The sequence below is a fragment of the Ochlerotatus camptorhynchus genome, unplaced genomic scaffold (genome assembly GCF_037179485.1).
Source record: "Ochlerotatus camptorhynchus isolate MF236.1 unplaced genomic scaffold, CSIRO-AGI_Acam_v1.1 ptg000598l, whole genome shotgun sequence".
Taxonomy (NCBI): Eukaryota; Metazoa; Arthropoda; class Insecta; order Diptera; family Culicidae; genus Ochlerotatus; species Ochlerotatus camptorhynchus.
In genome coordinates, this window is record NW_027041078.1 from 834,569 (window position 1) to 848,211 (window position 13,643).

Consider the following 13,643-nt stretch of genomic DNA (forward strand, 5'->3'; position numbering starts at 1 on the left):
CATTCTGTTTTTGCCCAAATAATTCATTTAAAGTTACTCTCTGTTTTTGTTTATTTTTTTGTTTTTTAAAACCATTTCGCCTCAGTCCACACGGTTTGAGAGATTGTTGTGTTTCATGTACGTGATTCAGTTTTTTTTTCCTGTTACTTGTACGGAAGAGAAAATCTTTAGCCTAATGTACCTTCAAATAGGAGGGGTAAATTGCGCGTAAAGCAATGATGTTTAAAAGCAGCTGAACGGATCTCGTTTGTTACTGTCTATGAAGGAATGTTTAGTTTAAATTTCTCAATTGTCACATACTTGATTTTTCTCGAATAGTTGTCGTTATTATATCTTGATTTCTGTTTCTTTCGCTAGGGGTGCAGTCTGAATTCTAATTCTTCTACGTGGTGCACTGAGGGCTATAACAAGAAGTATCTTAATTATTGCCTATTTTTTCTCATACTTCCCTCTTGTTATTTTTTGATTGGAAGGTTCGAAATAAATTTCATTCGTTTGTTTAATTATATTTACATGACAAATCATATTTCTCGCTGCATTTCCAGTTTGGTGTTCACGGCACAAACAGCAGCAGAGTTCAAACAACAGGCAAGAGTGGGGAGCGTTCAGCCGTTTTGAAAATTAGATCAGTTTATCAAGGGGAAATCAGGATTACCCTGTGTAGGTTCAACTAAACAGAATGACCTGAAGATGTCTTTGGTTGGTAAACTTTGTATATTGGTCAAATCAAGTAACAGCAACAGAAATACTTGTTTTCTGGATTCGTTGAACAGGTTTACATTGAAATGTTTAGTCTTAACAGTGAAATCACTAGAGATACTAGTTCTAGTAGTTATGATATTTAGTAGATCACTAGTAAATCACGTTTATACTTGCGTCTTTGTTTTTTTTTTAGGAAAGGAAGGGATAGGACTTGAAGGCTTTCAGATGTTTGCGTTACTAAATTTTACACCAATGAAATGAAGTTCGTGGTACAAAATTTAGCCAACACCTGGAGTCTCCTGACATATAGCTTTTTCTGAACATGACTATAGATACAAAGTTTGCTTTTTTTTTCTGTTGTTGAGAGATTTTATACAGAGTTTATCGCGTTGCTAATGCCATTAGAATTTTTGAACTGATATAGCTGAGTGTACAAATACTGTATTTTATGGGAATATTCGTATTCAAATTTGATCAACTTTATAATATGTATATATAATTCAATAGATAGATCATCTTATTTAACGGTAAATAGCATTTTTTTTATAACTTTTCTTTTTTTTTTCGTTTCAACAAGAAGTACTGTTTTCGTAATAATATTTCATCAAACTGATTTACAGTAATCTATGGAATTTTTGAACCCATACTTGCTTCTGACGGAAAATTACCTTAATAATAGTGTCATTCTCTATTTCTTGTGTGAGTGTGTATGTGGAATGCTACTATCGTGATGAGCAACCAAATGCCTGATTGTGAACTTTTGTCCTAGACTTATCCTGTTCGTTCGGTGAGGTGTTCAAAAAGTCAAAAGCTCCTTTGGTAGATTTTATTTTCATTTGTTTTTACTATTTTTACATAGCTGGTTGTGGTCTCGCCTAGGAAGCAGAGTTCAGCAATTCGGCCTTGGAATCGATCCTTCTTGGATGGCCGAATATGCAAAGGCTTCCTCTCGTATCAAGATACTAACATTTTTAAACAAAATTAACTTTGCAGCGTAATCAAACTACAACGTAAAAAAGGGGTTTTTTTTTTGAAAATTGCTTCCTCTATTTTCCAGTATATTGTCCGGAATCGAAAAATCCACACAATTGTAATGAATGCAGCATGCAAAACAAGTCAAGACTTTCGTATTTCTAGCTCAGTTTATTTTTATTATACATTACACCCATTGCCATTCGTTCTTTCAGCATATGTTTTTTTCATCTATCGATCGAATTCAAATACGAAAGTCGTCATCCTTGCCTAATTAAAAAGTCCTAAAACACATTTATTTCTGCTTTACTTCAAGTTGAATTACATTTCACCTTTGATTTACCTACTCACAAACTGTCGGTGTGACTGTCGTCTGCTTATCATGATTTAGGCTATTATTGTGCTTCTTTTCTACGACATCGAATTGGGACCATGTATATTGTTTCTTTTACGTTTTGCTTTTATTGATCTTAATTTTAATCTTTTCGCATTTCAGAGCTATCTATTGAGTTGCATCAATTGTGTGGCTGTGACTTTGCTTGTATGCGTGAATTAGTCGCTAGTAAAGAAACTCATAACCATATTCAACCAATCAACGAGGCATCGATGCTAATGTTTTGTATTTGTTTTTAGTTTTTAGTTTAATGTATCCTTTGTCCGTCACGCAGTGACTCACAGTTCACTTAGAGATATGCAGCGGCTAGAAAAGATGCACAATAGGCGCACTTTCTGGGTTCTCGACCGAATGTTCCGTTCTACTCCACGTTCCATAGTTCAATTTAATACGTTCATAACCCTATCAATATGCTACGCATAGAAAACTGAGCTAGTTTCAAATTTTCAACCACGTTTTTTTTTCTGGAACGCCATTGTCGGAGCCGAAATTTAGATAAATTTCCAATTCTTTAATAACAATTCGAAAAATAAACCCAAAAACCAAACTATTTTTTTTATGGATTTTCTCATTGATTTTTATAACGACCGATTATATAACTCCGTCCAATGGCGTTCCACTAGTGTTTCAACATATTTTCAAGAAAAAACGAAATAAACATTAACATTTTTGTTTCCTCTTTTTACATAAACCTGATAGAGCTTCGTTATTTGTGAATCGAATTAACCATCGTATCAAGATGTTCCATCCAACCTCAACAGTGCCTAGTTTTCGCTCGCCACATCCACTGCCTTGTTCGATTAGTGTATATGTGATTTTCTTTTATTCCTAGTCAATTAATGCGTCCACTATGATTCTTCTGCTGATCCAATCAGTGTCTCTTGTCTCTCGTTTTTTTTTTTTTGGTTTGTTTTGTTTGTTTTGCTATGGTGGCTTTTATTCACCACCACTATCCACCGGTGTTGGTCCGCCTTAGTCCTTCTTGTCGTCCTCCGGGTCTTTCAGGGTGTGCCATTGTGCGATCGGACGTCTCGGCGATGCCAGCATATCGGACCAATGACGCAGCTCCGTACCGCTTGCGTTGTAGCCTAGAACGACCTTACCAATGGGCTCCGACGTACCGATGCGATCGTAATCCACCACAGTTACCACCAGATTCACTTTCTGCGAATGGGAGGTGGTTTGGTTTTTTTTTTGGTTGTTAGAGGTAGAAGAAAATAGCGAGAAGAAACGGGAAAATTAGTTTTGATTAGTAAGCGTATCGCAGGAGGCCGTTTCCATGGTTGAAACACATTCAGCTTTGATTGGATAATGTTTTCTCGCACATAATTCCAACAACAATAGATTTACACCATTTACCAAAGAGGAGCTACGCTACAAACTGTTTTGCTTTTTTTACAGTAAAACGATACGTGAGTAGTGGCGGAAGACTTTTTCAAATCAAATCTAGAAATTTATCTATATCATGCTGCATACAATTTTGTTTAATGTGTAGACGGTTTTTTTTCAGGCAGTAGGTAGCTGGGCCAGTTAGTTATGAAGCAGAAATTACAATTTTGCTTTACTCAACTTTTATAGATTTATAGAACCTAAATTTATTCTGTTTTGCTATTGCAGTTTTGAAGACCAATGGGTAATTGCGAGGCTTAATGTGTAATTGATGAGTTGTAAGTTTTAAGTTAATTGGATATAAGAAACACGAAAGTTTAATACTTTTAAAGGACGAATCATGCCTACTTCCGAAGTTGTCTTCATTTACTACATACCTACATATTATTCTTCACTACGGTGAAAAATTGCTGCTTCGATCAAAACAGACACCCCTATCCAGTAAGATAAATCTTAAAATATGTTTGGGATTATCGCAACCAAATTCGTCCAAATTTGGCACAGTTGATGGGGTTCTCAATACAGATTGAAAGAGCAGTGGGGGAGCAGCGCGTTCCCGAATCGAATGAAAGCAAATCGATATTAAATTTTGAAGTTCCTATAATAATGAGAACTCATTTTGCGTTCAATTGTCGCGACATACGTCTGATATTTTTTTCTGTAGATTTGAAGACACACTTCAAATCTCCACGTACATGGTACGGGCTAGGCAGAGAGTGTGCGTTTGACTTGCACTGTCGCATTAATGGCCCTTCGCTCATTTTCAACTTCTATTCAATTTTCATACTAAAGGGCGAACACGAAATTATTGCGACACATTCAACAGGGCATAACTTTTTTACCATTGGGTAAAAATCAACCAAATTTTGCACACTTTCTAATTGATGTGTATTGTGTACATGCTGTCAAACTCGAAGTCGTGTTTTTCGATTCAACGAAAATGGAGGTGAACCAACGCGAGTTGAGAGAACAAATTCTTTCCAAACACCTGGAATTTCCTGACCTGTCGCACCGGCAGTTGGGAAAAATGTTGAACATTCACCATTCAACCGTCTCCAGAGTGTTGAAGCGGTTCCAGGAGCGGTTGACGTTGGACCACGGCAAAGGAGCTGGAAGAAAACCGGGACCGGAGAACAAAAAGACGGAGGGAAAGGTGAAGCGGATGATTAAAGCAAATCCCAACGTCTCAAGCCGTGATTTGGCTAAAAAGATCGGCATGTCGCAGAGCTACGTCCAGAATGCAGAGAAGAGAGCTGGACTACATACATACAAGGTACAGAACTTCCCAAACCGCGATGAGCAGCAACAATCGACGGTTAAAACTCGGGCACGGAAGCTCTACGAGAAAATGCTGACAAAATATGGCTGCTGTGTGATGGACGACGAAACGTATATAAAAGCCGATTTTAAGCAAATTCCGGGGTTGGAGTTTTTCACCGGCAAGAGCAAGTTCGATGTGGACGACAAATTTAAGAAGAAGAAAATGTCGAAGTTCGCCTCCAAATATCTCATTTGGCAGGCCATCTGCTCTTGCGGACTGAGGAGTGAGCCTTTCGTGACAAAGGGCACAGTAAATGGCGAGATCTACAAATCTGAGTGCCTCGAGAAGCGCTTTTTGCCGTTCTTGCAGCAGCACGACGAAGCTCCGCAGATTTGGCATCATGCCACTATTCTAAAAGTGTCCTGGAGTGGTATGAGGCCAATTCTGTCCATTTTGTTCCAATGGACATGAATCCGCCAAACTGTCCGGAGCTGCGCCCGGTGGAAGTAATGAAGCGGGAACTTCGGAAGAGCAAGAAGACAGTCAAAAATGAGAAGGACATGTTAAGAAAATGGAAAAAAAAAACTGAGAAACTGGTACCGGATGACACTGTAAAGACTTTGATGGAGGGCATCAAGTGAAAATGCGTTCAATTTTACATTCAAGGCTCCATCGATTAACTTTTCTTTTGATTTTTGAAGTAAATATATGTATAGAACTACCCTAAAATTGTGGTTTGACTCTAAACATTATAAGAAAATTGGCATGACATTTTCGGTGTCGCAATAATTTCGTGTTCGCCCTTTACCGTACTCTAACGGAACTATCTACCTACCCTCTTCTAAGACCATTCTCTAGCTAATAAATTATCACACTAAAGCTTCATATTAGATAGCATTTTCAACCAATTCTGAAATCGGAAACTTTGCGTATGAAATAACATAAAAACACTTTGAATCTGATATCATACTATACTTTCACTATGCAGTCAAGAGTTGTTCAAATGCAAGCAACATAACTTCAAGTTTTGCTGTTAACGTCTTGTTGAACTACCATTTTTAATGTTTATTTGTAACACATTTTAGGTCCCGGACATGTCCGGGCTGGGTTTGAACTCAAGTCTTTCAGCGTGAAAAGCATGGATGCTAACCAGTCTTGTAATCGGCCATGGTAGTCGACACATTTTCTGTGATAATCGACTGCCTTTGCCTCCGACACTTGCAAAACAAGCTATCATAGTACAGCACCAAACTGAAATGTCATATGACAAGCTCTGTCATACGACACTGTCGCCGAAGACCGTCATGAATGTATGTATTTTATTAGTTTTTATCATAATAAGAGCTGCTGATGTTATGCTTGTGTGCAAGCAAATAGCAAGCAATGATGTCCTAGTAATAACATGTCTGATCAGAAATTGTTTAATTTACACCAAATTAAGGAATTGGTGTCAAGTTTTGAAACCACCCCAGCATGCTTTTGACGCTACTGTATATGGACGATCAAATGCAAAATACTGTGGTAGCCACAGCACAGTTCTGTCAAAACCTCAGCATTTCCATTGATCCATTAGAACGAAATCACACATGTCATATGATAGTTATTTGAAAATTTTATTTTTGCTCGAATGTTATTCTACCGTTTGTTTTGTGTGCGAGCAGTGTTCGGAAAATCGTTTCAATTACAATCTCATTGAGCTCTCATATGCTCAAAAACTCATGCATGATTTATAACACCAAAACTCATGTATGAATATTGTATTCCAATAACAAATGAATCTGTGAGCTGAACCAAGCAGTGTGAATCTCACAATTGATTTTGGCGAACCATTATTCCAACTCTCTTACGAATGAGAGAGGAAGAAAATAGCTTGGTTCATTACAGTGGCGAGTTAAGTTCATAAGAGAAGCAAGCTGCTCAGTTTCATCCTCTCTTTGTTTCTTCGTTGAATTGATCAATTTAGATGGTCAAGTTTTGAACTCACCACAGCATGCTTTTGGCGCTACTGTATACCGACAATCAAATGTAAAATACTGCGATAGCCACAGCACAGTTCTGAACCTCAGCATTTTCATTGATCTATTTGGACAAAACTTTGTCAAACGTATTACTATTCTAGTCGTGCAAAAGCGAAGAAAATTGCATTTCCGAAAATGGATCGGAACACGCAGAAAGAAAAGGTGGAAAACTGATCGAGGCCACTGCAGGTATGTCCAGATCGGAAAAGTGAATCACGATAACTTTCTCAGACATGTAAAATCCTAATATCCACAGAAGCTGGAAGCTATTGGTCTACCATCAACCCCGATTAAAATTGCCGAAGCTGATGAACCTCACACTCCACACAAGAAAAAACTGAAAAATTGTTGGTGAATACGAACCGAGAGACGGCAATTAACCACTTCATTGGAGCAGTTAAAATGACGTTTACTACCACTTGAACTTTGAAATAAAACATTATTTTGAGACTTTTTCTTCTAGAACCACGAGAAAAGTAGCCAACATTACAGCGATTTATAAAAAAAAAATAGAAATTAGTTGGTCCAGTTTTGTGAAATCGCTGACCATGCAGCTTGCGACGGTAAACTCGCTACCGCTAAACGTTCCAGAGTGGATAGGTTTTCAAACATTGGTTAAGTGTATCCAAAAAAATTGCCAGAGGTTTAGTCAGAAGCAGCGGTTCTTGCGCGGCAAGCAATTTCATCTGAAATACAAGTAAAAATGATAAATGTAAAAATTGACAGTGCTTCTCGTTGAAATCATCGTTCCCTCAGGGTTACAGCGCAGTATTACCATAGAGGTATTACCACGAAGGAAAGATTGTTTGTCGTTGTCTAGGTAAGCCACCAACTTTATGTTTAAAATACTTTTATACCTATACATTTTGTTAATTCATTTCAGTGGTAAAAGAAATGATCGGTAGCCAAACATCCTCAAAGCTGCAAGATACAATCGAGCAAGAGGTGCTGAAGATATATAACAAAATGTATACGATCACAACCGACCGCGGTCAGAATATGGTGGCTACGGTTACGCATATGCGGAAATCGCAAATTGTTAATCATGAATCCCGACTATTCCTACACGAAGAGTATGCTGCCATCGACGCCGTTTACCAATTCACTGAAACGTATCGCAGGATAAGTCTAGCCGAAACTGATGAAGTGTTAAACGATCTAGACGATGAAGAAGATGAGGGTAAGTGGCATACTTCTAAAATTGGTGAAAAACTAATTTTATTCTCCTATTCAAGGGATGTTGTAGATCATTTTGGGGGCAATCTTGTCCTGATTCATGGTTATGATTAAAGTTAAATTCCAAGAAGTGTACCGTATGTGTGATAATGTTTGCACCATCGTACAAATAAGGTTCCCGTTTCACCTGTGCATAAAATGTCTTGGTTTTCTTTGCATGCACGTAACCTACCGTAGTAGGCTGTGTATAAAAGAAAATGATTTACTTAGTTCGACAGTTGCACCATGACGAAGTGGCAGCGTATTCGGGATTTTTCCCTCGCCGAATGTCGCAAAAAGACATTTCAATCGCTGTGGGAGTGTCCCGGTGGACCGTCAAAAGGGTTTTAGACCGAGAAAAGAAAGTACAACTATCCGCGAAGGTGGCTACAGGTCTTCCGAGGTCAGCTCGGGTTCCGAGGGTTGTCGTTGCTATCAAAAGGAAGATTCGAGTGCGTTCAATAAGGAAAATGGCAAAGGAACACGGGATCAGTGACTTTACGGCACGGAAGATCGTAAAGGAAGATTGCGGGGCGAAGTCGAGGGCACGGAAAAAAAACTCACATGATTACCAACCGCATTCGGGAGCTACGAGTCGAACAATGCAAGAAAATCTTGAACTTCCTTAAGCGAAAAAATCCGGTAATCCTGTTCACCGACGAGAGCATGTTTACCGTCGATCCCGTATCAAATTCCAGAACCGACCGGTATATTAGTTCTCTTCCGGTAAAAGACGTGGCCGACGAGCACAAGAACGTGTATCTAGCGTTATGGTGTTTGGATTGGTGGCTTCCGATGGCATTCCAGAAGGCAACAAGGTCAACACGGAGGTCTACATCGAGATTTTAAGCAAGTATGTTCTTCCGTGGATCAAAGAACAGTACGGTTCGAAGCCAAATGTTGTATTTCAACAAGATGGGACTCCGTGCCACACCTCGAACCGCACTCAGAAGTGGTTGCAGGCACATTTTCCGTTCTGGGCGAAGGATATGTGGCCGCCATCCAGCCCCGATCTTAATCCGCTGGATTACTCAATATGGCGCGTCATGAAGGCCAAGGCTTGTTCTAAACGCCATCCGAGTACAGCAAGCCTCAGACAAACATTGACCCGTACCTGGAGATAAATGGATCCAGACTACATTATTAGAAACTGCCATGTATTCCGGAAGCGTGTGAAGGCCGTAATTGCAGCAAGTGGAAACTCGATCGATGATTAACATAGTTAAGGCTCTGAGAAACATCCGCCCTTTGAATAAATAAATAAACTCGAAAACGAAATTTTCGAGAATTTTTTTTAAATTTTGACATTGCTCAATGGTGCAAACATTATTACGCATACGGTACTGCTCATAAAAGCATAACTATCCCATATGAATAGGAAATCAAGCAGATATATGGGACAGTTATGCTTTTATGTGCAGTGTACCATACGCATAATTCTACATATGGGACCATTCTTAAATGACGTTGCATATTTTTGATCAACTTGACCCACCTTGAGAGTAGGTATATCTTTTATGATTTGTTACCAGATCTTGTTTCAGATATGTACCACTTTACGCCCAAGTCGTTTTTGACCTCCGGACAATGCGTGATTTTTCCACGGATTATTCTCACATAATTTGAAAACAAGATGTTAAGGACATTGAAAACATAATTTACGTTCTCAATTTCTGTTAAGGAAAAAAAATGCTCCTCTATACTTAGATCTTTGGGCGCTAATGGGTTAAAATGTAGGTGATCTTTCACTAACTCCTCAATTTCTCCCGATTTCACCGTAAATAAATTTCCGACATCTTAATATGATACAAATCCTGGACTTAACGTTTTTAGCTGAGGGAATTTATGACGCTTATACAGGGCTGTAATCAGGATTTTTTGACGTAGGACTACGTCTGTGATTTATATATGGAGCATATAACATAATTGTGAAAGATTTTGAACGGCAATAATTCAGCTGTCCCTGGACCAATTTCAATAATTTTCTCACCAATCGATCAGAAGTATTCCTACGCATCTGATAAATTTAAGACTATCATTTTTCAAAATGATGCTATTGGAAGTTTGCATGAATGTGCAACCGTTCTATTATAATTAAAAATATCACCGATTGCCTGCGAAAAGCGATTTCCCTAGCACAGATTTCAAAGTTGAATTCCATCCGGTCTCACCAAACGAGTTTATTCAATAACCGCGTGATTAGTGGTGGTGTTCTCCGGTTCACAACGAAAGGCTCCCCGCAAGCAGCTAGCTATCAAGGCCGGCCTCAACCGCTGATCGGATTCAGTTCCAATCACCGTGTGTGGTGGTGTCCGGTCGTCGACATCAGCAGCAGCAGCGTTACTTTCGACGTGTGGCGTTGAACATTGTTCTCCAGTACACAACGAAAGGCTGCCTGGAAGCAGCGAGCTGCACTCCACATGAGCATTCATAGAAGGAGGAAGAAGCCGCACTGCTATTGATCTGAATCAGCAGCTCTTCGTCAGTCGCTGTGGGCCAACTATGTCAACCGCGTCATACTGAATAGTATAAACAGAGAGAACCTTGCTCAAATTCCTATTTCTACACTAAACACAGGCTTCTGCTGCAGTTAACAAATAAGATTTATTATATAAGACCACGTAGTCCTACGTCATCATTGCGTACAACCCCATAGGGCTGTCCCTTGTAGTTTTTTTGGTTTTGTTTAGTGATTATTAATTTTTGCTCCTCTATTTACAAATAAGAACCCAGTAAAAAAAAAACTTTGCCATATTTATGCAATGCCATTTTGGCGTTATTAGACCATATATGCGATTTTAAGGCATTATTTTCGGCTTATTTGCGCTCATTTTGCGTTTTAAGATCATAGCCATTCGCATTTAAGCGATTCCAAGCAGACTATTTTTTGAATCGACCTTCTCCGATTTTTATGAAACTGTGCATGACTTGGGAATGACTCAAATTTTTGCTACAATTTGGCAATTTTTAATCTAAAATACTTTCAAAATATCGTCCTTAATTTATTTTAAAAGTTGTAGCACGAAAGTGGCATATCTGCTCGAAATCACGTCTGAAATAAAGACAAAGAGTAAAATATTGTCTTTTTGGGAAAAATAAACAAAATTTTTTTTTTATTAAAAATTAATAAAAAAAATATTTAAAAACCCAATTTTTAAAAATATGTTTGCCCAGTTTATGAAATTCCAATAAAAAAAGAAAAGCTTATGACAATGCAAACATTTGGAATGATCAAAACCCTCGTAGAGCAAGAACTTTTGGTCTAATTTTTGAACTGTTTGGTGGTACGCTTTTTTGAGTTAAATACACAGTCACAGAAAATGCTTTAAATTTATTTTTAATTCCATTAAAAACCGTTCTAGCAAAAAGTTAAAAAAAAATGTCCAAAGGTTCTTGATCTGCGATTTTTGTCAATTTTTTAATAGGGTTAATGTCGGCTTTGGCATCCATTGACTGTTTTCGGAAACTAAAATTTCACTGTATTTTTCCATCAAAACACGTTACTGAATGTATTCACACGATTCCTTAGTCTTTCAGCTTCAATTTGATTGCAGTTTTACGACTGGGCAATCCCGTTATGCCCGAGGCTATGCCATATTTTGCTTTAAATGAAATGTGTGCACTACAAAATGTGGCTGATTTCGAGTTGCCGATAATAAATAGAACTGCTGATTTCACGCATTTCAAATGGAAAGGCTGCCGAAGAAAAACAGGCTGCCAACAATAGTCACACTCACCTGAGAAGTTTGGAGCGTTGTAAAAACGTTTTGGACAATTCTGTCGATTGGAATGGATAAATTCAAGCGTAACAATTCAAATCGACGTATCTGATTTTGTAAACAATCACTTCAATCGACAATTTGTGGCAACTGCTAGCTCACTCACAACACCAGCTAGTAGGGGGAAGATTCCCTTACCTGATTATGGTGGTTGTTTGCGTGGGGGTGAGTTAGCAGCTAAGACAAATCATCGATTGAAGTGATTGTTTACAAAAGCAGATACGTCGATTTGAATAGTTACGCTTGAATTAGCAAGTAGCTGGATAACCGCTAATAGCCAAATTGCATTACCTCATTATGATGGCTACCAAGCCTTTGGGGATTTTCCTTATTAGAGAGTTGTATAGATTTTTATCCATTACTTTACTTGAATCTTTGGTTATTATTAGTTCGCTAGGTTCCGATTCTACACATTTTAGTTTTATTTTCATACCTGAGATCTTGACATTCTTACCTGGGGGATAAGTACTTAAAGGGGTTAGATTTTTTGATACCAACATTAATTTAGTGGAATTAAATGGAAAATAGCCTTCTCACTGTTTTATTTATGAAGTATTTAGGTTTGCTTTACTTAGATTTATCAAAAACATTGTTCTAATATTTTGTCCAGAAAAATATGATGTTTCTCTACAACTTTGTTTCAGAAGTCATTATATCAAAAATGCCGTTTTCGAGCTACAATTTTTTGAAAAATTGCAAAATTGCTATTTTGAAAATTTTACAAGATCAAAAATGGCCGAATTTCAGCAAAATGTGAATGTCTACCCATAGCAAACATTTATGAAAAGTTTCATGCGAATAGGAGATGGTCGAATTTTTCCGATTCATCATTTGGCGTGAAACTGTTAATTCTGATTTTTTTTTTGTTATAGAGGCTTCAGCTAGTTTGCCTCTTATGGAAATAGCAGAGGGCTTCAATTGAGTGGCTCCCTGGTCTTCAGTACATAGGGTAGAGAAGTACTGCGGCCTAATCGCCCATTTTGAGCCTATCGAGCAGAAAACATCCGATAAATGCTTGATTTCGGCGTTAACAAGTCTGGTGCGATACTTTAGTTCAAACAGTCTGGTGCGATACTTTAGTTCAAAAACTACCGAACGAAGTCAATAAGAATGCGTGTTATGAATTTTTTCACCCATTGTTCTCAAAAACACTCGCTCCGACCGAATCAATTTTTATCTTCATCCAATAGGCCGAAGTGAATTCAATGGCGCTTCAATGCGTTAGCCCAAATTTAGAATCCGTAGACCGAGTTTGGCGTCTAGAAGCAGTGTTAGATTTTTAACGATATCTCAACAATTTGTAATTTTCTATTAAATCTTACAGTACGTACGGAAAGGTAAGTACATTTAGAAGAAGTCTGCAGTGAAAAAAAAATCCATTTCGAAAAAAATCAGCTCGAAAAATATAGGCAAAGGGCAGGTTGTGCTTGGTAGGCCCAAAATTAGTTCTAAGCCCTATCTGTATTCAGGTGCTCTGAGACTGACATATACGAGCGTCTATTTTGACATAAAATTGAATCATAAATGACGCGAAATTCAGGTCAATCAAACGTACTTTCGAACTTTTCAGTCTCTGAGCACTAAATTTTACATGACATGTTTGTTTACGTCTCATCCTTTATGTCAAAGATGGATTCCGTCACGTGTAAGATTAGATATTTCTAAGTGTGTATGCATATGGGGCCTCATAGCCTAGTCAGTAAAGTCACGGTATTACCAAGCCGGAGGTGGCGGGTTCGAATCCCGCTCCAGTAGAGGGAAACTTTCAGGTTGAAAATTTCCTCGAATTCCCTGGGCATAGAGTATCATTGTGCTTTTGCCACACAATATACAAATTCATGCATTGGTATTGGCATTGAAGGCACTCAATTAATAAGTGTGGAAGTGCATTTAGAACACTAAGTTGAGAGCAC

General features: G+C 38.2%; 1 protein-coding gene across 3 annotated transcripts in view; it reads right to left on the reverse strand.

Annotated features, from left to right (window-relative positions):
• Nucleotides 1-1,550: 1,550 nt before the first annotated feature.
• Nucleotides 1,551-13,643, reverse strand: part of Syt1 (Synaptotagmin 1) — a 68,382-nt gene continuing 56,289 nt past the window's right edge. For all 3 annotated transcript variants that reach the window (XM_065237247.1, XM_065237246.1, XM_065237245.1), the window contains exon 9: nt 1,551-3,232. In XM_065237247.1, the coding sequence (XP_065093319.1) occupies nt 3,041-3,232 (192 nt within the window). In that variant the 3' untranslated portion in view covers nt 1,551-3,040. The remainder of the gene's footprint in view (nt 3,233-13,643) is intronic.